Source organism: Sus scrofa, chromosome 12 (assembly GCF_054392235.1).
Source record: "Sus scrofa isolate SSC_HxYL_T2T_F1_AM1 chromosome 12, Sscrofa_HxYL_maternal_Yorkshire_Landrace_v2.0, whole genome shotgun sequence".
NCBI lineage: Eukaryota > Metazoa > Chordata > Mammalia > Artiodactyla > Suidae > Sus > Sus scrofa.
The window spans coordinates 26,571,592-26,594,716 of NC_139394.1; the positions used below are offsets into that span (position 1 = coordinate 26,571,592).

Consider the following 23,125-nt stretch of genomic DNA (forward strand, 5'->3'; position numbering starts at 1 on the left):
TGCCCCGGGGCAGATAGAAAGGTCACTGGCACGTCATCCATGTTTATTGAAATAAACAGCACCGCCTCCCCCTTCACATGCAGGTGGGCACCCGGATAGCTCCTGATGGCTTCAAGGACCTGGAGCTTTCCACCTTCCCCGAGATGGTGCTGCTGCCCCCCTAGCTCAGTCCCCTCTGAAGCCCCTCTCCCAGAACAGACAGCAGAAGAAGAAAGGACTGAGACCGGGGGACAGGGATGGCCCCACAGGCCACAGCCCCTAAGCTGGAATGAGAGGAGTGGGGGTGCACTGGGCCCTGCCCACTGCTCCAGGCGGATGGGAGGAGGTCAGGGGAGATCTGATCAGAAGCCCCCCACCCCATCAGTACCTCCAGCCAGTGTTCCAGAAGCTAGCCAGCTGCTGGACAGTACCCCTGCCGACAGAGAGACTCCACTCCCACCCAGGGAGCTGGCACCACCCCTTTTTCTGGCCCCCAGAGAACCAGAGCCTGTACCATCTGCCAGTTGTGGAGCCCACTGAGGCCCCGCGGGGGACCAGGACAGATGGGAGAGGGCTGATGGGCCTTTTCCAATTGAGCCGCTTCCAGGGGACTTCCCAGATTCTGCCCCGGCCTGGCTGGGTGAGGATTCACCAGTTCAGGACTCCCTAGGCATGGTAGGGGCTGTCCTCTGTCCCCGCCAACTCCCAAGTTTGCTCTGTCCTCACTGGGGGGCCAGGTGGCCTCTGAGGGAGCAGCAGAGGTGGGCCTAGCTTGGGGCATGGGTCAAAGACCAGGCTTTGAATGGGCCTTGGGAGGGGCAGACCCGCAAGGGCATCATGCCCACTGAGACCCGCAGGGCAGGGCAGGGCAAAAGGAGCTGTCCTGCCTCCTCCCGTCCTTCTCCTAAAGTCCTTGCAAAGATGACGTCAGCTGGTCACACTGCCTTCTCGGCTCTGTCTCCCGTTGAGGACCGCAGACTGGGGCTCTACCCTGAGCACAACCTGTCACCTCGCCTGCCAGCCTCCCCGCGGAGCAGAAGAGAGCCCGCCCGACACACAGGCCTCTTGGCGAGCTGGAAGGGAACTGCTCTGTCTGCCTGCTCCTGCAGAGATGCTCAGCCTGCCTCTCTGAGCCCAGGGCCTCTGGAAAGCCCCAGGACCACCGAGGGCTGAGGGCAGAGGGTGAGGAGAAGGACTTGGGGCCTCTGGGCTCCCAGACTCCCTTACAGCCCTGGCCTCTCTGCCCATAATCTGCCACCTCCCCCAGGAACGCTCTGCCACAAACAGGTCCTTGAAGTGAGATTTACTATGGGGCCTTCTCCCTGGGGGTCTCCCTTTCTGGGGGACCTGGGTCCAGACAGACGACAGGGTGACAGGGCGTGTTCCTCCTGAGAGCATATGGGGCCAGGCCAGCCCAAGCCTGGTGCCCGGGCCCCGCCTCCCGGGGCGGCCTGTGCCCGCTGAGCCCAGCAGCCGCCCGGGCCAGGTGCCAGTGCCTGCCCAGCCTCCCTAGCTCCTCTTGGCCTCCTGCTCCCTGCGCCGGAGCTTCTCCTGCTGCCGCGCAGCCTTCTCCTGGGCCTTGCGCTCCTTCTCAGCGGCCGCCGCCAGCTCCTTCAGCTTCCGCTTCACCAGTGCCCGGTCGTGCGAGTTGCTGAGCCCCAGGCTCTGGAGGAGGAATCCAAGGGTGAGGGGCAGAGCCCCAGAGGGCCCCCTACCCCCCACGGGCCTGGCCATCCCAAGCCCTGGGTTTCTCTGCCCCAGGTGGACTCTCTGGAGCTCTGCCAGCCCTCAGCCTGCACCTCCCAGACCTGCTGCCAGATCAGAACCCTCAGGGCAAGAATTTGGAATGGGAGTGGTTTGGAGAGATGAGGGTGGCGGGTTCCGGCCCTTTGCCCTTTGCCCGTTGCCCTGGGCTCCCCCTCCGACACTCAGGATTTCAGCTTTGGCATGACCCTGCCTGCCTGACCCCCTGAGGCCCAGAGAGGGTGTGAACTGCCCAGGGTCACACAGCTAGACAATAGCTAGGACCCCTCCCCACTCCAGGGGCTTCCTGGGGTACTCTCCTCACCATTGCTTCCCCAAGCAACTCAGCAGAGGATGCAAAACAGGCCAGAAAACCGCCCCCCCCAGTACAAAGACCAGAGTGCCACCGCCTCCCCTCACCCCCTCACTCCTTGCTGATTTCCCTCCCAAAATCGCCAGCCTCCAAGACTAAAAATCAGATGAGACACTCAGGGGAGACGCTACTAATTAAGAGTCAAGATGGGAGTTCCCGTCCTGGCTCAGTGGTTAAGGAACCCGACTAGTATCCATGAGGACACAGGTTTGATCCCTGACCTCGCTCAGTGGGTTAAGGATCCGGCATTGCCTAGAGCTGTGGTGTAGGTGGCAGACATGGCTCAGATCTGGCGCTGCTGTGGCTGTGGTGTAGGCTGGTGGCTATAGCTCTGATTTGACCCTTAGCCTGGGAACTTCCATATGCCTTTGGTGTGGCCCTAAAAAGAAAAAAAAAAAAAAAAAGAGTCAAGAGTCAGACAATACCATGGAGCCTGGGAACCCATGCTAGAGAGCAGAGATCAGGCCAAGGACCTTGCCCAGCGGTCAGGGGCTTAAAGGGAGTGGAAAGGTCAAGTCGAGGGGATCCCAATCTATGGAGGGTGCCCAGGCTCCAGCTGGGTTGTGGCCCTTCCACTCGGACCCACCTTCAGTTTGCTTCCATCCAGCTGCAGCAGCTGCGGCCCATCCACCCGCCGTGCAGCAAACTCCGCGGCATACTGCTCCAGGTTGAGGCTGTGCAGCCACTGGCCCACCTGCTGACTGGTCCAGTGGGAGACAGTGGGGAGAGGTTCATCCAGAAACTGCGGCAGAGACCAAGGAGAGTTGAAGGGGAAGACACAGCCTGTGGCCCGCACCCCGGGGCAGTGTCAGAGGTCAGAGCTGGCTTACCTCATCCGAAGACTGGGACAGGGTGTGGTAGGGGTAGGAACACTTGGCCCCCTGCCGGGGACCACTCGGGATCTTGGGGCTGCTGCTCGGGGGTGTGGAGTCATCACTCAGGGTGGATTCCTAGACAGGAAGGGGCATGCCACTGAGAAGGAAGCTCACCTCCACGCCCAAGGGAGTCACCCCCAGTCCACCACCCCCAAACTTGATGGGGTTGGCGTCCAGGACCGGGCACCCGGAGTTGCTCAGGGCTGCAGTTGCAGGAACCAGGAACTGGGCGGGCACACAGGGCGTGGTGACTCATGCAAGGCATCAGGATCTGAGGCCTCCTGGGAGGATGTGGGGCTAGAACGAGCAAGGCTGGGTGGTTCGCAGGAGTGGAGGCGGTCAGACCAGTGTCGCTGCCTAGACAGCTGACCGGGATTCTTCCAGGCTGAGTCCGATGTTCTGTCCAGGCTGTGTCTTCCCCTTCAACTCTCCTTGGTCTCTGCCGCAGTTTCTGGATGAACCTCTCCCCACTGTCTCCCACTGGACCAGTCAGCAGGTGGGCCCTCTAGCACCCTGGCTCATAAATGCCTCATTACATGTCCTCATCCTCACTGGACCGTGAGCTCCCCGAGAGCCTAGACTGTGTCCGTTCACCATGCTGTCCCCGGGGCCCAGCACAAGGGAAGGAAGAAAGGGAGGGACCGCTGGTCCCCTGAATTCCCAGTTTTCTGATCTCCTCTACCCCAGCTGCACATAAGGAACAGAATCACAGAAGCAGCACAGGGCTGGGGGTCAGAGAGCCTGGCACCCACGTTCAGTTGAGTCTGCAGGCAAATCCCTGAGTCTGGGCTCGCATCTGCTCATTTGTACAGAGGAGGAGGGCACGCCTGCCCTCCCTCCGTAACTGAGCCTTTGCGAGAGGAAAGCAAAAACATGCATTGGGAGCTTCATAGACTGTAGAGTCCTGGAGAACCCAAGCAGATGCTCATTGCTGCTCTGTGACTGGCTCCCACTTCTCCCGCAGGGTTGTGAGCTTTCAGAGCACTGGCTAGTTGGGGTCCTGTCTGTCTGTTTCCCCCAAGCCTCAGCGCACTGCATACGTAGCCCAGCTTTTGGGGCAGGACGTGGGGCCAGAACTGAGCCAGGCAGAAGAGTTCGCAGGAATGGAGGAGCCCTCAGGCTGGGTGTGTGCTAGGGAATCCTAGCACTCAGTGTGTTGAATGGAGGCAGCGGTGAATGAATCAATGAAGGACCCACTCAGAGTTCCCGTGGTGGCGCAGTGGAAACGAATCCGTCTAGTATCCACAAGGATGGGGGGTCAATCCCTGGCCGCACTCAGTGCATGAAGGATCCGGCATTGCTGTGAGCTGTGATGTAGGTCACAGACGCGGCTCGGATCCCGAGTTGCTATGGCTGTGGTGTAGGCCGGCAGCTGTAGCCCCAATTCAACCCCTAGCCTGGGCACTTCCATATGCCACGGTGTGGCCCTAAAAGACAAAAAATAATAATAATAAATAAAAATGAAGGACCCATTCAGCATGTGAATGGGTGAACTCAGAGACTGGATGGATTCATGGATTCCTGAATGGTTCCATGGATGGACAAATGGACTCCAGGAATGCCTGGCTGCCAGCCCTAGCCAGGGAGAAGTGTGTCCTCACGTCACCTGAGTCTGGGGGCCAGTCTGGGGGCCAGATGGCCATGGACTCACCTGAGAAGCTGACTTTTTAGGGCTGAAGCCCTCATGTTTGGGGGAACAGCCTGGGGAGGTGGTGCTGCCGGAGGACGCGGAGGCCTTGCCACTGTCTGTGAACCAGGAAAAGGGCAGGAACGGCGAGCCCCCCGACCTGCTGGAGCCCTCCACCGACTCCCTGTGGAGAGAGCACCCCGCATGGGTGTGGGCACCAAGGCTGGGGCAGGAGGCCCACAGGGAGTCAAAAGCAGAAGCTGTGGCTGAGGGGCTGTGGGTACGTCTTACCTGCTGCCCATGGACAGGCGATTGCTGCCCTTCTCCTTCCGGCTCTTGCTCGTGGATGCTCGGCGTAAGGTGACCCTGTGGGGAGGGCAAGGAGGAGTGGGACCATGCTACCCACGTGCTAACCCTCCCCCAAGCCTTCAGGTCTGGCCCCCTTCTCCACTCACCCCAGGTCCAGGAACTTGCGGCGCGTCTTCTTATCCAGGCCGATGGTAGGGCTGGCGGGCTCAGGTGGGCTGGCATCCCGGCTGTCATCTTTTGAGGAAGAGAAGGAAGGAAAGAGCCTTTGACTGCCTCCTCCAGCTGCCGGTGAGGTGGTAGAAATTCTCTTGACTTAGCATCACGCAGCCTGGCTCTGGTGCCCTTCACTGGCTGTGTGACCTAGGACGAGTCACTACCTCTCTGAGCTTCCTGCATCTTAACGATGGGAATAATAACCCTGCCTATTTCATGGGACCTAACTGGATGTTTATGGGAGCCTTACACAAACCATAAACCACTCTGGAAACGTAGGAACCACCACTCTTTACTGTTAATTTTATCAGAGCCCACTTGTAACCGGCCTTCCAATCTCGGCTCACATGTCACTTCCTCAGAGAAGCCTTCCAGGATGCTTTTACCCCGATATGTGCTCTCCTGCCCTGTGTACCATTTCTCAATAGCATTCACTACTTTTTTTTTCTTTTTCTTTTTCTTTTTTCTGTTTGGCTTTTTAGGGCTGCACCCTCGCATATGGAAGTTCCCAGGCTGGGGGTCAATCAGAGCTGTAGCTGCTGGCCTACACCACAGCCATAGCAACTGCCAGATCCAAGCCACTCTGCAACCTACATCGCAGCTCAGGGCAACGCTAGGTCCTTAACCCACTGAGCGAAGTCAGGGATCAAACCCCCGTCTTCATGGATACTAAGCTGGATTCGATACCGCTGAGCCACAACAGGAACTCCAGCACTTATTACATCTTGTAACTATGCGTTTAATTAAGGGATGGTTTGATTGCTTCCTCCTTAAAGTGTAAGAAATTATTTGATTACTTCTCCTCGAAACTGCTAGCCCCAAGAGGACGGAAGCTGCGTCTGCGTGCTCTTTTGTGTGCCCGGGTGCCCCCCAGTGTCTGGCACATCTTAAGACGCTCGGGAAAGGAGGGAATGAACCGTGGTCTTTCCTCTCTACCGTCCCGTCCAGCCACCCTGTCCCTCCGATCCCGCCGCCACGCGCTTGGCCCACGGGACTGATTGCCGGCAGGGGGCGCTGCGCGGGCTGCCGCTCACCTTCGCTGTGCGGCTCGGCTCGGGGGTGGCGGCGCACGAAGCTGGGCGAGCTGTCGGACGAGGGCGCTGAGCGGGGCGGCGAGCCCGAGGCGGCGGCCAGGCCCTCGTGCGAGGCGGCGTTGTGCAGGGGCCGGTAGCGTGCGAGCGGCGAGGGCGGCGGCTCGTCCTCGTCCAGGCTGCGCCGCAACCCTGGGGGCTCCAGGCAGAAGGAGCCCCCGGCCGGGGACCCGGGGCCCGAGTGCAGAGGCGAGCGCAACCTGTGCAAGGGGCTCCCGCAGCCGTCGGTCACCTGGGGGAGGGGCAGCTGCTCACCAACAACCCTCCTCCTCTCCTCTTGGGGGGGTGGCGGGACCCCTAAGTCCTTCCCGGGCCTGGAGGGAGGGTTTCCTCGTGCCCATGGGCCGAGGGGCGTCTGAGCAGCGAGAGGTGGGAGATGGGTCTTCCAGTCACACAGGCTGGAGCTGGATCCCACCTCCTTCGTTTACTAACCGTGGTTTTGTTAGTGAACCTCTCAGCCTCAGTTTCCTCATCTGGAAGATGGGGATAATTGCCTTCCTTGAAAGGATGAAATGGGGGAGGTCCCGTCGTGGCTCAGTGGTTAACGAATCTAACCAGGAACCATGAGGTTGTGGGTTCGATCCCTGGCCTTGCTCAGGGGGTGAAGGATCCGGCATTGCCGTGAGCTGTGGTGTAGGTTGCAGACACGGCTAGGATCCTGCGTTGCTGTGGCTTTGGCATAGGCCAGCGGCTTCAGCTCCGATTTGACCCCTAGCCTGGGAACCTCCATATGCTGCAGGAGCAGCCCAAGAAATGGCAAAAAGACAAAAAAAAAAAATATATATATATATATAGATATATATATCTATATATATATATATATATAGAATGAAATGAGCCAGAATTGAACTGCAGCTAATTATTTGTTAGCCTGATTATGTCAGAAGTCAGGGAGTGTGATTTCCCCTGGAAGAGTAGTTTGGAGGGATTCTCCAGGGGCAAGAAGGGGGTGCTGTGTATGATTGAGGGGATTGCCCCAACCTTGCCTCCGGGCCCATCGGAGCCTTCACCGTCCTCTGTGGAGCTGGCACTGTCCCGAAGTCTGGAGCGGGAGGGCCGGTGTCTCCGGCCCTTGGCCAGCAGTTGGGCCCGGGCTTTGTGTAAACTGCTGTCCAGTCTGACGGTCTCTGGCACGGCCAAGTCCAAGTCTGCAAACCAGCGAAGGGAGACAGACACCAGACACATGAGGACCCCAGGCCCAGAGGACCACCTTAAGTGGCCACCTGCCCTCACACCCAGACATTCAGCAAACGTCTCTGAGTGCCGGGCACTGGGCGTCCAGATGAGACGGAAAATCATATCTCTCACAGTCTCCCTGGGAGCTGGACATGTCATCTTGGACACGCTGCAGCGCGATGCAACCTGCCACGGGCCCAGAGGAGGACTTGGATGGGTTGGAGGAGGAAACCCAAAGCGGTCTTAAGCTCTGGGTGGGAGTTTAATGAGAAAGGAGGTTTGCAAAACCAAACCGGTCTATGCAAGGCTGGGAGGAAGGGAAGCCGGAGCCAGGAGGTGGAGGAGGGGGGGGACAGGATCAGGCAGCTCCAGGGCCATGGGAGGGCGGGTTTGTGGAGGACAGAACTGGAGGATGAAGCCAAAGAGAGCATGATGGTAATGGCTCCCATTGAAGAAGTGCCAACTACACACCAGGAAGGTACCGACATCACCTCCCCGACTCAAAACCACCCATGGGCTGGGGACTGCCATTAGGGACATTTCACAGCTGAGCAAACGGAGGATCAGAGAGGTTACGTCTCCTCACTGAGGCCAGCAGCTGGGCACTGGTCCAGGATTTGAGCCTAGCTCACCTAGCTGCAGAAACGAGCCCTACTGGGGACACTGGCTGGCTGTGCCGTGCTCAGGGTCTCACTCTGAGACAGCACTGCTGAGCATCTAGAGGGCTCACGGTTGAACCGGAACAGAGGGGACTCCCCCCGCCCCACAACTCAAGCCAGTGGCAGTGGCAGAGAGGAAGGCCCACAGACCCCCGAGGCCTGTCTCTCCCATCCTGGGGACCATGCTCCAGGGCTAGGTACTGGATAAGGACGTGGAGGAAGAGGAGGCAAACCCAGCGGATCATGCATGAACCCTGCTGCTCCAAATTTCACTTTCCATTTGCTCCACCTGAGAGTGCAACCTTTGCTCTGCATTCTCCAGGCAGAGAAAGTTCTTTGCAGACCTCAGCATGGATTAAAGCCTTTCTTCACCCCTCCAGGCTCCCTGGATCCCAGGGACCCCTGTCCCACCACTCACACCCACCCTGCCTTGCCTGCTCCTCTTTCTCTTGCCTGCAGACACCCCTAAGCCACCCCAGCGGCCGAACTACCATAGCCTATTTCCAGCCCTGAGCCTCCCCCTGAATTCCAAACCTGGGCACCTCAACACCTGCCAGGGAACCTGCCACATCAAAAGTACCTAGGCATCTCAAACTCAACCTATCAAAAGAACCCACCAGAGTTCCCGTCGTGGCTCAGCGGAAATGAATCCGACTAGGAACCATGAAGTTGTGGGTTCGATCCCTGGCCTCGCTCAGTGGGTTAAGGATCAGGCGTTGCCATGAGCTGTCGAAGACTCGGCTCAGATCCCGCATTGCTATGGCTCTGGGGTAGGCCAGTGGCTACAGCTCTGATTTGACCCTTAGCCTGGGAACCTCCATATGCCACAGGTGTAGCCCTAAAAAGCAAAAAAAAAAAAACCCACCTCGATGCCTCCAACTAGTTCTCTGTCCCCTGGCTCGGTGAAAGACTCCATTGTCCACTCAATCACCCCTCTCAGACACCTCTGAGCTCCCTTCCCCTCAGATCCAGACCCAGTTGGTAATTGATGTGTCCAGCTGCCTTCCTGACACCTCCACTCGGATGTCCAATCCAACCGGCATTTTCAATGTACATGTCAAACTTGGACTCCTGAACTCCCACCCACAAGCTGCTCCTCCCCAGATGCCCATCTCGGTGTATGGCAGCCCCATCCTTCCAGCTGCTCAGGCCAAACCCTGGAGTCACCCTTGACTGACTCCTCCCTCTCCCTCCCACCCTGGAAACTGATCCACCCACAATTCCTCTTAACTCTTCTTAGGAACTGCATGTAGACATACATAGTGAAATATTTATGGTGAAATGACATGAGGTTTTGGACTAGGTTCAAAATAATCCAGGAGACTAGGAGTGGAGAGTGGAAGACGATGTAGATGAAACCAGATGGTTCATAAGGGAGTTCCCTTCATGGCTCAGCGGTTAACGAACCCGACTAGGATCCATGAGGATACAAGGTCAAGCCCTGGCCTCGCTCAGTAGGTTAAGGATCCAGTGTTGCCATGAGCTGTGGTGTAGGTTGCAGACATGGCTTGGATCCAGAGTTGCTGTGGCTGTGGCGTAGGACAACAGCTACAGCTCTGATTCACCCCCTAGCCTGGGAACCTCCATATGCCACAAGTGTGGCTCTAAAAACCAAAAAAAAAAAAAAAAAAAAAAAAGGTCCGTGAGTTGATGGTCACTGGGGTTGAGTGAACGATGGAGTACATTGTACTGGTCTCTCTATATTTGATTTCTCACAATAAAGTATTTTTTGGGAGTTCCCACTGTGGTGTAATGGGATCAGTGGCGTCTCTGCAGCGCCAGGAGGAAGGCTCAATTCCAGGCACAGTGGGTGAAAGGATCTGGCATTGCTGCAGCTGTGGTGCAGGTTGCAGCTGCCCATCTGGGATTTGATCCCTGGCTGGGGAACTTCCATATGCCATGGGCCAGCCGAAAATAAAAATTGTTTAAAAATTAAGTATTGTTTACATGTGTCTGTGTACACACACTTACATACGTGTGTCCATGTGGGAAGAAAGAGGAGGAGAGAGGAGAGAGAAGGGGAGGAGGAGCTCACAGCATCCCCGCTCTAGGTCACCGTCACCTCTTGCCTCAGTTCGTACAGATTCTCCCAGCTGGTCCTCCCTCTGCCTCCCTTTCTCACTTACAGCCTATTTTCAACACAGCAGCCAGAGTGATCCTGATAAAACATGTCAGCTCGTGTCTCTCCTCCGCGCAAAACTTCCATCTGACACAGGGTAAGAGGCCTCCAGACTCCGGCCTGGCACAGTGGGTTAAAGATCTGGCGTTGCCTGCAGCTGCGGTCGAGGTCAAAGCTGCGGCTCGGATCCGACCCCTGGCTCCAGAGCTCCATGTGCCGGAGGGCGGACAGAGATTGAAAAAAAAAAATGTTTTTCCTATATCATTTATCATTCTCTGGCATACCATATATTTTACTTAGTTTATTGTCTCTCTCCACCCATGCAAATGTCAGCTCCACGAAGGCAGATGTTTCTCTATTTTCTTTTTTTTTTTTTTTTTTTTAAGGCTGCACCCGTGGCACATGGAGGGTTCCCAGGCTAGGGGTCCAATCAGAGCTACAGCTGTCAGCCTACGCCACAGTCACGCCAGATCCTTAACCCACTGAGCAAGGCCAGGGATCGAACCTGCAACCTCATGGTTCCTAGTCAGATTCATTCCTGCTGTGCCACAACGGGAACTCCAGATGTTTCTCTCTTTTGCTCATTGCTCTAACAGGCATAGACTGGTGTGTGAGTGTGTGTGTGTGTGTGTGTGTGTGTGTGTGTGTGTGTCTGAGGGAGTGTGCATGTGTGTGAGTGTTCTAAGTGCTATAGCTCATTCAAACCTCCCACAACCACAACCCAAGGAGGAAGAGACTCAAGGAATCCCCAGGGCAGCCTCAATTCGCCTAAGGCTGTGCAGCTGGCAAAGAGCAGGGTGGGGTTATAGACAGTCTAGCTCCAGAGGCTCAGTATCTAACTACCAACCCTGCTCTACCTCCTCTGCAGCAGAGGTGGGAGTGACTTGTGAGTCCACATGTGTACTTTACAGGTGGGAAAATTGAGATTTGGAGAGGAAGGTTTGGCCCAGGTGCAGAGGGAGTTAAAGACAGCAGGCAGGGCTCCAGGAGGGGGGAGCTGAGACCCACCCCCTACCTGTCAAGTGCTCAGCTGGTGCCAGGGAGAAAGGCCCTTTGCCCCTGAATCTGGGCCACATCAAGACCATGGTCATTTTGGAGTTCCCATCGTGGTTCAGCGGAAACAAATCTGACTAGCATCCATGAGGATGCGGGTTCAATCCCTGGCCTCACTCAGTGGGTTAAGGATCCGGCATTGCCGTGAGCTGTGGTGTAGGTCGAAGATGCAGCTTGGATCCCGCGTTGCTGTGGCTCTGGCGTAGGGTGGCAGCTGCAGCTCCGGTTAGACCCCTAGCCTGGGAACCTCCATATGCCATGGGAGCAGCCCTAGAAAAGGCAAAACGACAAAAAAAAAAAAAAAAAAAAAAAAAGACCATGGTCATTTTGGATTTCCCGTCGTGCATCAGCAGAAACAAATCTGACTAGCATCCATGAGGATGCGGGTTTGATCCCTGACCTCGCTCAGTGGGTTAAGGATCCAGCGTTGCCGTGAGCTGTGGTGTAGGTCCAAGATGCGGCTCGGATCCAGCACTGATGTGGCTTGGCAGTGGTGTAGGCCAGTGGCTACAGCTCTGATTCGCCCCCTAGCCTGGGAACCTGTGGCCCTAAAAAAAAGACCAAAAAAAAAAAAAAAAAGAAAGAAAGAAAAGACCATAGTCATTTTACTATGGAGGATCTAGGGAGCAAAGGCACCCCCAAGGGGCTTGTTTGTTTTTGCTTTTGGGGGCCACACCCCCGGCATATGGAAGTTCCTGGACTAGGGATCTAATCGAAGCTACAGCTGCTGGCCTACACCACAGCCACAGCAATGCGGGATCCGAACCGAGTCTACAACCTACACCACAGCTCATGGCAACGCTGGATCCTTAACCCACTGAGCGAGGCCAGGGATCGAACCAACATCCTGATAGATACTAGTCGGATTCATCTCCACTGCGCCACAACAGGAATTCTGGGCCTGGAGGGTTTTGAGGCAAGGCGGGGCCAGCCTCCCCTTCAGTCCCTTGCTCTACTGCAACCCATTTCCCACTTGTTCCATCCCTCCCTCCATCTCTCTTTCCCTCTTCCTCTCACCTAGTCTCTCCCTGGGCCTCAGCCCAGCCCTTAGCAGTGGGAAGTCATGAATATTTCATTGCCTTTCTCTTCAGAAAGCTGGCCAGGCAGGCCGGCTACCTCCGCAGGTCAGGGAGAAGGAAAACAGGAAGGGCTGGGAGCAGGCCAAGAGGGGAGGCTGAAAAGCCCTAAGAAGAGGGAGCTCATCTCCATCAGACCAGAGGTCAGGCTGAGCCTGGGTGTGGATGCAGAGACTCAGAGTCTGAGGCCCAGAGGCAGTTCAAGGCTGGAAGAGTTCCCAAGGCAAAGGCTCCACGCCCGGGCCCCAGGGAGCCCCGGATGGGAAGCAGTGTTCCCCCAGGAGCTGGGAGGCGGCAGTTCCTGGCATGGCTAGGGCTCTTGGCAGCAGCAGGGGCAGGGGATGAAGTGAGCAGGGGAGGGGGGCAGAGGGCAGGGAGGTTAGAGAGGAGGCAGAGGAAGACAAGCTGAAGGCCCTGGGGCACTCCCCACCTGGAGGCCCCTCCTGGCTTCAGAGTCCTGAAGGCTACACACACACCTTACTGGCTTTCTGCCACCACCTGTTCTGCTCTATGTTCTGTTGCTCACTGACTCCTCCACTGAATCCAGCTGGGAAACAGCCTTGCCACTGCAGTGCATGATGGGAGCTCTGCCCTACTGGTGGTCTTTCTCTGATCCACACAATAGAAAGACCGCAGCGGTAAAGAACCCGACTAATATCCATGAGGATGCAGGTTCGATCCCTGGCCTCGCTCATGGGCTCAGTGGGTTCAGGATCAGGCATTGCCATGAGCTACACAGGGTAGGTCACAGATTCGGCCTGGATCTGGCGTTGCTGTGGCTGTGGCATAGGCTGGCAGCGGCAGCTCTGATTCAACCCCTAGCCTGGGAACTTCCATATATGGAGGGTGTGGCCCTAAAAAGCCAACAATGACAACAGAAAAGAAAGACTGCAGGGGTAAGTGGGGTGGGGGGGCGGTGTCCATGAACCCCAGTGTGTACAGAGGGGCTGGCCTGGGGGAGTTAAGCTGAGCGTGTGTTCTGCATTGATTTCCATGTACATCCATGCAGGTGAGGTCCTGTATTTATGAGACTTGGTGAAGTGTGTCACCTGGGCTGAGGGATTTGGGTGTACCGCACAGTGATGGCCAGCAGGGACTTAGGCAGTCTGTGGTTCGAGTCCCAGCCCTGCCACTCATCTGCCATGGGATCCTTATTTGTTTTAATTTTTTTATTATTTTTAAACCTGTATCGAAGTCTAGTTGATTTCCTATGTTGTGTTAGTTTCTGCTGTACAGCTAAGTGGCTCAGTTAGACACGTATGTATCCTTTCTCACTTTCTTTTCCATTCTGTTTGTCTCAGGATAGGGAATATAGTCGGCTGTGCTGTACAGTAGGATCTTACTGTTTATCCACCCTAGATAGGCTAGTTTCACGTGATTTTTTTTTTTAATCTGTCTTTTTCTAGGGCCGCACCCAAGGCATATGGAGGTTCCCAGGTCGAATCAGAGCTACAGCTGCCTGCCTACGCCACAACCACAGCAACACCAGATCCGAGCCACATCTGCGACCTACAGCACAGCTCACGGCAACGCCAGATCCTTAACCCACTAAGCAGGGCCAGGGATTGAACCTGCAACCCCATGGTTCCTAGTCGGATTCATCAACCACTGAGCCACGACGGGAAGTCCTCCGTGTGATTTTTAAAGCCAGCCACTTCAGTGCTCTGCATCCTAGGCTCATTGTCTGCAAAAGGGGCACACTTCTTAGCATTACTGTGGGGGTGAAACGATCCAGTACATGTGAGATGGGGATGCTAGCCTCGTACCTGGCATAAAGCAAGCACTTAATAAGTGGGAACACTTTTTTTTTTCTTTTTAGCCCTGCTCCTGCAGCATACGGAGGTTCCCAGGCTAGGGGTTGAATTGGAGCTGCAGCCGCCGGCCTACGCCACAGCCTCAGCAACGCAGGATCTGAGCTGCGTCTGCAATCGACACCAGTATAAGTGGGAACACTTATATTATTGTTTTTGTTGTTGTAATTGTTGCTCAGAGAGAGGAGACAAAGAATCAGCTTGGAAGGTCAGTGCACGCGCACGCGCACACACACACACACACAAAATGAAGTCCCCAAGGGACTCCCCCTCCCTCAATGCCCAGTAGCCTTGGCTAGAGATAGAGCCAAATAGATCTTACCAAAAACCTCATCCACAGGTTCTCGGAGCTTTGAAGAAGCCATGACTCAAGAAAGCTGGAGAGGCCAAGGGGAGAGAGAGAGATAAAAAGACCATGAATGAGAAGTTCAGCTTAGTGGACAGAGTTCCCGTCGTGGCGCAGTGGTTAACGAATTCAACTAGGAACCATGAGGTTGCGGGTTCGATCCCTGGCCTTGCTCAGTGGGTTAAAGATCTGGCATTGCTGTGAGCTGTGATGTAAGTCGAAGATGCGGTTCGGACCAAAAAAAAAAAAAAAAAAAAAAGAGGTTCAGCTTAGTGGAGGCCAGGCTGCTTGCTCCTGGCCTTCCGGCCCCTTCCCTTCCAACTCTTCCTGCGGGTCCTGGAAGAGAAGTTGTCTGAACCACTCCCCAGACTGTGGGGTCAGGGCAGGAGGCAGAAGCAGAAGGGCAGGGATAGAAGCAAGTCCAGGGTGTAGACACAGGCTGAGTGCTGCGGTCCTGGTCTGAGCTGATGGGCTGAGTGCCCCCACACATGTCACCGAACTTCCCCCCTTCACTGTCTAGGGCCTTTCCATCATTAGCATTCCCTAAAAACTTTTTTTTTTTTTTTGTCTTTTTGCCTTTTCTTGAGCCGCTCCCGTGGCATATGGAGGTTCCCAGGCTAGGGGTCTAATTGGAGCTGTAGCCACTCGCCTACACCAGAGCCACAGCAACACAGGATCCGAGCCAAGTCTGCGACCCACACCACAGCTCACGGCGACACCAAATCCTCAACCCACTGAGCAAGGCCAGGGATCGAACCCGCAACCTCATGGTTCCTAGTCGGATTCGTTAACCACCGCGCCATGACGGGAACTCCTCTCTAAAAGCTTTTACTGACCATAAATTGTCTGACATCAAATCTGGGAGCTTATTAAATCCAATCTTCTCATTTTATAAAGAAATAGATGGGAGAATGACTGACTTAAGATCACATAACGAGTTAATGGCAAAACCCAAAGTAGAACCCAGTTCTCCCATCCACCCTCTACCTGCTTCCCTACTTGTCCATGTCTCTACTTGTCTAGTCACCCATCCATTCATTCACCCATCCATCATCCATCCAACCATCTATCTCTCCAACCACCCATCCAGCATCCACCCCCATCCAACCACTCACCCATTTTTACATCCATCAATTTCTACCATCCACCCATCCATCAGTCAGTCCTGCCTCCCCCCACCCCCATCACTGGTGCGCTCACCACCTGCCTTCCTGAACATGAGCTGTTCAGGAAGCTGGCATCAGCAGCAGGGCCACGGTTCTTGACAAACTCACAGTTCTCACAGTTCTAGACAGACTCACAGATGCACAAGGGTATAAGGCGTACTCGCAGCGGAACAGTGGACAGCCAGATCTCTATGATGCATCAAGTATGTTCTGGGGAGAAGTACTGCTGGGTAGGGGTTTGGTTGTGTTTTATTTGTGGGAAGCAAAGAAGGAAGGGCAGGTGGGGAAGTGGGATAGATGCCGCTGCTTCCTAGCAGATGAAGGATTGCGGCATCTCTAAGCCACAGCCTAGGTGTTAGAGAGGCAGGGGAATACCAGATGAGGGTGCGGGGAGGGAGGATGCTTAGAGGCAGGGACACAGTTCTCAGGGCTGGGAACATGATCTCCAGTTACTTCCGACACTCGGGTCCCCATGAGAAGGGCTGGGCACTGGATTAGACTGTACATTTGACAGGTGTAAGAAAGCTAAGCCACATACCCGCTGGGTTCATGTCCAACCCTCCCTTCTGTTCGTACACAGGTATCATCTCACTGCGGTCTGGCCAGGCTTGGGATTCTGAATATCCCCACTTTACAGATGGGAAAACTGAGAAGCAGGGGATAAGAGGCAGGACTCAACCTTGACCCCGGTCTCCTGCCCTTCAGCTCTATCCTGGGTGATGACCCTCCAAGAGCTGTGAAGGCTGCTCTTGAGGAAAGGATGCTGCTGGGAGAAGGGACAGGAGTAAAGGCAGGGGAGCTGATCCATACACGCTAGGACCAGATAAGCTTCAAAACCACCTCCACCTCAGGCTCCATGGATGCTTGAGGCTGAAAGCAGGAAGTGAGGTATTAGAAGGGGCCAGGGGAGTTCCTATCGTGGCTCAGTGGTTAACAAATCCGACTAGGAGCCATGAGGTTGCAGGTTCATTCCCTGGCCTTGCTCAGTGGGTTAAGGATCCGGTGTAGCTGTGAGCTGTGGTGTAGATTGCAGACTTGGCTTGGATCTGGCATTGCTGTGGCTCTGGTGTAGGCCGGCGGCTTCAGCTCCAATTAGACCCCTAGCCTGGGAACCTCCATATGCCATGGATGTGGCCCTAGAAAAATACAAAAAAAGAAAAAAGAGAAAAAATAGAAGGGGCCAGGGATATGGACTCTTCGAGTACCCTCCTGCCTTTTTTTTTTTTTCTTCTTGGGGGCTCTGGTGTGGCATATGGAAGTTACCAGGCTAGGGGTCGAATCAGAGCTACAGCTGCCAGCCTATACCACAGCCACAGTAACACCAGATCCAAGCTGAGTCTGCAAACTTCACCCCGGCTCATGGCAATGTAGGATCCTTTAACCCACTGAGCGAGGTCAGGGATGGAACCCACATCCTCATGGATACTAGTTCGGTTTGTTACCTCTGAGCCACAATGGGAATGCCCTGTCTACATAATTTCTAAATTTACCCTTCCCCACCACTAGGAAATTAATCATTTTTCCTACTTCATTAATTCCCTACCTGGGTCATATCTCCCCCACATCAGACAGAGGTTCCTGAAGAGAGGGGCCAGTATTCCTGCATCACACTAGGGACTCTCTGAAGATAAAGACTGCCTCTCCCATCAGCGTGGAGGCTCCCTGAGGGCCACAGTGGTGCTTCTTCTCTTACACTACCTGAGAATGGAGATCCCATGTGCTCTTTTTCTTTTTTCCTTTTTTTCTTTTTTGGCTGCCCTGGAGCATATAAAGTTCCCCGGTCAGGAATCAGTTCCAAGCCGCAGTTGCGACCTACACCGCGGCTCTGGCAACTCCAGATCCTTAACCCACTGTGCTGGGTCGGGGATCCACCCTGCATCCTCATGCTCCAGAGATGCCACTCTTCCCGATTCCACTGCACCACAGCGGGAACTCCCCCACTGGCCCCACAAGGTCCCTGTCCAGAGTGGAGACCCTTTTGTGGGTGCCCTCCTCTCTCAGGTACCCTCTGGGCTGCAGCTTCGAGGTCACACCAGTGCCCAATCCATTCTGATGGATTGACAGATGGACAAACTGCTGTGGTTCCTTCTCTTCAACAGCTAACTCCCTGGGGGTGTGTATGGGAGGCCCTCCCTGCACTGTCTCATGGGGAACTCTGGGGAGCGTGACATTAGGATGTCACTAGCCCCTCACACCCAAGCCCCCCTTCTTCCAAAACTGAACCTTGGAAAATTAGACACTCCCCCCCCCATTTACGCTCCCCCATCACTGCACTTCCACACACACACACACGCACACACACTCAAACCAAGTAAATGCTACAGGGTGAAAATGAACCTGTTCTCTGGACACCGAGTCCACCAGGCCACCCCTTCCTCCCCAAACTTCCCAATTCCAGGAGGAGGATCAAGGACAAGCTTGCACCTGTCTAGGAGAAAGGGAGGCAGGGGAACTCTAAGCTTCCCAGGACCCAGGGGAAGGAGAAAGAGAAAGAAAGGGTGCACAAGCCCTGGAGAGGGAGTGGGGAGCAGGAAAGAGACAGGTTGGTGGGGAGTCAGTCCACAGAGCTGCAGGGAGGAGGAGGAAAGAGCAAGAAAGGGAGAAGCTGGAGGGCAGCCCAGCCGCCTGAGGGGCCACGGAAAGCAGTAGTAGAGACGGGGCTCCAGCAGCCCTCAGTGAAGCCCAGCGGAGGGGTGGATAAGAATAGAATCAGCTAGCAGGAGACAGCCAGCTCCTAGGGGGACAAGAAAGAGGAAAGGAGCCCCTGGAAGAGAAGAAGGAGCCCAAGAGAGAAGTGCAATTGGGAAAGCCCAGGGACAGCTGGATGGATGGCCGGAAGAGGAGGCTGGGGCAGGGGGAGGCATGTGGAGCTAGAAAAGGCGGCGACCCCCTCCCGTCCAGCCCACTGGGGGCATTGGACAAGAGTGAGATTCCCTGTACCAAGCACCGCTGGTGCTAGGGTGCGGGTGGAGGACAGGGCCCCCTCTGCACTTCCAGCCCCCTGTTCCTCCCGTCAGGGCCAAGAGGCTAGTTTCTGTCCACTCCATCTGTCCAATTCCCGCCAGGCAAGAAGGAGTTAAGCTCTCCCCCCTCCCCCAACACCAGGTTGTTGTTGGTTTTTCTTTAATTAATTTCTCCAGGCGGCGGGCAGAGGGAGAGGATTAGGGACACAAATCCAATCTCCGCCCCCTCCCCTGACAGCTCAGCACCCTAGTTCCCGTGAGGGGGGGGCCCTAGGGAAAGGGGAAGAAAGGCCCTTGTCGACCTCCCCCGCCCCCCCCCCCGTCCAACCGCACTCGGGGTCCCACCGCGAGCCCTAGAGACCCCCAGTTCCGCATCCCCGTCGTCCACCTCGGGGTCCTTGGGGTCCCGGTCCCTCACCTCCAGCATCTTTCATCTTCAGCGTCCGGCGCATCGGGAACCCCTTAGGCCCATGGTGCTTGGGGCGGGGGCCAGGCGGGAGCGAGGCGGGGGACTGTCACCCTGGCCGCGGGGGGCTCCGGGCTGGCTGCATCCTCTCCATCCCGGGAGTAGGGGTAGGGGTCGGCGAAGAGGCTCCTGGAGCCGGAGGGAATGTGTGTGTGGGGTGGGGGGAGTTCCGACAGAGGAGAAGGTTTGCAGGAAGCAGGAGATGCGGCGGGCGGGGCTGGACCAGAAGACCTGACAGGAGGATGCTCCGTGCGTGTGTGTGCGTGTGTGTGTGTGTGTGTGTGTGTGTGTGTGCGTGTGTGAGTGAGTGAGTGAGTGAGTGAGAGAGAGAGAGAGAGAGAGAGAGAAAGAGAGAGAGAGAGAGAAACCTCCCCGCCCCGCCAGGCCCTGCTGGACGCGGGGTTCCCCGCCTGGCAGGCGGATGCTCGTAGCGCTGCGACCGCGGGGATCTGCGGGGGTCCCCAGGGAAGGGGCGATGCGGGGGCGCGTGGCGGGGAGGCCGGGAGCCTGGGAGACAAAGAACGGGAGAGAGGGTGGGAGGGACAGAGGGGCGGAGGCGGCGGGAGCACGAGGGAGGGAGGAGGCGGCCCAGCGCCGCGGCCGTGGCCCGGGCGAGGGGATTCTAGTTGCTGCCACTCCTCCGACAGCGGGAGTCGGGGGCCCGGTGGAAGCAACCGGAGAGGCGGCCCCGCCGGGCTTCTGCCTCCTCTGCAAGGCCTGTAAGGGTTCCTGATGGATCCATTCCCCAGACATCCACAGAACAGTCGGGGGCGCCGAAGCCCGAGGGGATCATGGGGAAACAGAACCCACCCAGTCCGGACCGTCGGGGCTCGCAGCCTCGTCAGGGGTTCAGACGAGTGGGGAGGCTCTCAGGAGCCTGCCGTCAGCCGCGGGTCACAGAGGACACTTCGCGTGGGGAGAACACACTGGAGGCAGCCTGGCTGAGATGGTGGGGGTGGGGGTGCTGTATGTGGAAGTGATCAAGGAAGGAGGTGATGTGTTTGTTGGCTACGTCTGCAGGCCAGGGCAGGGTAGAAGTGCTAGCAGGGCTTGGAGGGGGAGAGGGAAGGAGCGAAAGATGAGAGGGGCCCCTCGGAGGTGGGGGGGCGGGGCTTGCCTTTTACCCACCAGCCAGAGGGGGGAAAGTTGCCGAGGAGCTAAGGACTCTGGATTGCATGGTAGGAAGAACCCCCTTGGCTCCTTTGGAGAAGGCAACCTGGAGGCTGGGGCACCCCCGTGAGGCCATTGGGAGGGGATGGCAGTGGGCATGAAAATCAAAGACCACCATGAGAAGGAGGAAGGATGTAGAGTTGAAGAAATTGACAGGATTTGGGGACTGGCTGGCCACTGAAGGAGGAGGAGGGGTCTAGATGACTGCAGGTCTTGGCTTGAAGTCTTGGCTTGGTGGAGGGGGGGATGGGGGGATGAGATCAGACTTGGACCCAGTGAGCTGGAGGTGGTGGCGGGCCAGCCAGGGGAGACGATGCAATCGTCAACAACCAGTGACCAACCTGAGAGGGTTCAGGAGGGGCCAGGCCCTGCACTAGGCACTTTTCTCAGATTTATTAATGTCACCCTCCAGGTAAACCCAGGAGGTAGCTGTTTCTACTACCCCCTTTGTTTGTTCAAGATTACGTGGTGAGGATGGATAAGGGGGTTCAGAGTTTGGGGGGAACACGTGCAGTCTGTAGGGATAGAGTTCCCTGGTGGCCTGCCGGAGTCTCTGCAGGCCCAGGTCTCTGAGGGGCTGTGGAAGTGGCATGTTGAGCCCCGATGGTCTTGGGACCATGGATGGGGACAGAATAACCTTTAGGGACTGAAGATTTCCAAGGAGATCTGTAAGTGTTTTGGCATCGCTGGGTGTTTTCAGAATCAGATTCTGGGTTGCTGGCTAGACTGTGGAGATCTGGGGAGGGAGTGGTGATGCTGGATGGAGGTCTCAGTGGGGCTGTGTCTGGGGTCTTTAAAGAGAACATGGGGAGTTCCCGTCGTGGCGCGGTGGTTAACGAATCCAACTAGGAACCATGAGGTTGTGGGTTCGATCCCTGGCCTTGCTCAGGGGGTTAATGATCCAGCGTTGCCGTGAGCTGTGGTGTAGGTTGCAGACGCGGCTCGGATCCTGTGTTGCTGTGGCTCTGGCATAGGCTGGAGGCTACAGCTCTGATTCAACCCCTAGCCTGGGAACCTCCATGTGCCATGGGAGCGGCCCAAGAAATGCCAAAAAGACAAAAAAAAAAAAAAAAAAAGAGAGAGAGAGAGAGAGAGAACATGATTTGCAGGCATTTGGTGAGATATGGGTGGTAGGCTGGAGAGGGGTGATTGATCATACAGCCCCGTAGGGAGTGGGGAGATGGGCATGTGGTGTCAGTGCTGGGGGAAGGTTCCATGGGAGGGTGTCTGTAGCCATCGGACCCAGGAGGACCCCCTGTTCCCAGTGATGCTTAAGCTTCTGAGAACCTTGCCCCATCTGGTTTCCCTTCCTTGTGGCAAATGCTGGGGGTGGTGGGAAAACTTGCTCAAGGTCCTAAGAACTGGAGAGGTGGCAGGGCAGGGCTGGGGTCACGCAAGCTTGCCCATGGCCACCTGACACAGCCCCAAACATGGACGTGTCCCAAGAGAATCACATCTCAGGCCCGAGGAACTCACAGCAAAGCTACACACACCGTCCTCAGCCATACACACCACACTCAGGCTTAGGCTTGGCAGGGGGGCAGCTTCCCAAAGGGGTCCACCTTTTGGAATATATATGTGCAAACCCCACACCTAATACATGGGACACACAGGAGCAGGACCCCACCCTGGATGCTTAGCCACCGTCAGAACAGCACGAGTCCTCCTCGCAACTCTCATGTCTGCCTCCCCACCCAGGAAGGTCCAGTCTTGGGAGTTCTTGGCTAGCTTGTCTGAGCAGGGCCCAAGTCACCTCTGACTCCAGGTATGACCTGTGATCCTGTGGTCTGGTTCCCTGATCCTGGGATTCAGCCACCTGGATTTGTCTTTCTTTGCAGAAGTGTTCCAAAGGAGAGCCCCTTGTAAGAGAAAATGCCTTGAGAGGCATGGCCATCATCTCCAGATGATTCTCAAGTGGGTGGCAGGACTGGACTGGTCATATATGGCCCTGAGGTGTAGAACTAGGATTTTCGAGAGGAAGCTATGGGAAACCAGAATATGGCTTGATAGGAATGATACTGGTGCGGCAGACCCATCCAGAAGGGAGTGGCCACCACGGGAGCTGACTGCTGCTGGGCGTTCTGGTGGAGGCCACTCATCTCAGATTTGTTAGGGACCCACCAAGGGGCCCTTGAAAGGCCCTGATGTTGGGACTTCTATTTTTTAGGGCAAAGGGGATTGTGAGAATTGTCTTGGGGGCCAGCCCACTGAACACAAGCCTTATGCTTCAGTTTTCTCACACTTGGCACACAGCACTCACAGCAAAGAAGGGCTGGGGATGGGGATGATCCTGTTGCCTCCTGCACTCATCTCTCTCTAGAAATTTACTGGTGTGTCCCTGGAACCCCAGCATCTGGAGTCCTGGACCCACTGGTATTAGAGCTGGTGAGTTAGCAAACCAGACCTGCTGGCACAGAGGGTGGGGGGTGGGGATAGCTAGGGCTATTTAAGAACTCTCTGGCCACCCCCAAAGGGATTATCTAGGACCCTGGGGACAAAACTGCTCTAACCAATCACCTCCCACCCCCAGTAAGTCATTCCCCTAAGTACCTTCTCCCTCATGAGAGCAGGGACTGGGTATTCTCATTAGGTTAGAGGACTTCTCAGGAGAGGGATTCCTTACCATGGCTAACCCATCCTCTAAATTCCATCAGAGACCCGAAGGCTGGGAGCCCTAGGAAGCTCTAGAAACCCCAGCCCTGCCCAGGAAGAACAGATAAAAAGGCTTGGGTGCTGATGGGGGCACGGTGGCAGAGAGGGAATTGGCGGAAACACGGGCTTTCTGTATAAAAAGATCCTCAGGGTCAGAGGTAGCACTGGAGGGAGGGGACCCACTGGACTCCGACTGGCATCTCTGCCGCTCCCCCTCACCTGCCCGCCCCCGCGAATCAAAACACCAGGCAGCGAGGC

The 23,125-nt window shown here is 56.1% G+C and overlaps 1 protein-coding gene across 2 annotated transcripts; it reads right to left on the reverse strand.

The window, feature by feature from the left end:
* Positions 1-26: 26 nt before the first annotated feature.
* On the reverse strand, positions 27-19,567 carry SAMD14 (sterile alpha motif domain containing 14). 2 transcript variants are annotated; one of them, XM_021067146.2, is made up of 10 exons: positions 18,998-19,567; positions 14,427-14,481; positions 7,192-7,358; positions 6,154-6,442; positions 5,053-5,140; positions 4,889-4,963; positions 4,622-4,781; positions 2,926-3,045; positions 2,682-2,837; positions 27-1,644 (listed from the first exon to the last, which is right to left on the reverse strand). In XM_021067146.2, exons 2-10 carry the CDS (start codon positions 14,467-14,469, stop codon positions 1,489-1,491), a joined length of 1,254 nt encoding a protein of 417 aa, XP_020922805.1. In that variant the 5' UTR covers positions 14,470-14,481; positions 18,998-19,567; the 3' UTR covers positions 27-1,488. The 2 variants fall into 2 exon arrangements, with proteins under 2 accessions (XP_020922805.1, XP_020922806.1); XM_021067147.2 differs by lacking the exon at positions 14,427-14,481.
* Between the last annotated feature and the right edge of the window lie 3,558 nt (positions 19,568-23,125).

Coding starts and splice junctions, on each gene's coding strand:
- SAMD14 (XM_021067146.2), bottom strand. CDS start 14,469: ATGGCTTCTTCAAAGCTCCGAGAACCTGTGGATGAGGTTTTTG. Junction 6,443..7,191: donor CCGATGGGCCCGGAGGCAAG/GTTGGGGCAATC, acceptor CCCCTCCCCCAG/GTGACCGACGGCTGCGGGAG. Junction 1,645..2,681: donor TGGATGGAAGCAAACTGAAG/GTGGGTCCGAGT, acceptor TTCCTCCTCCAG/AGCCTGGGGCTCAGCAACTC.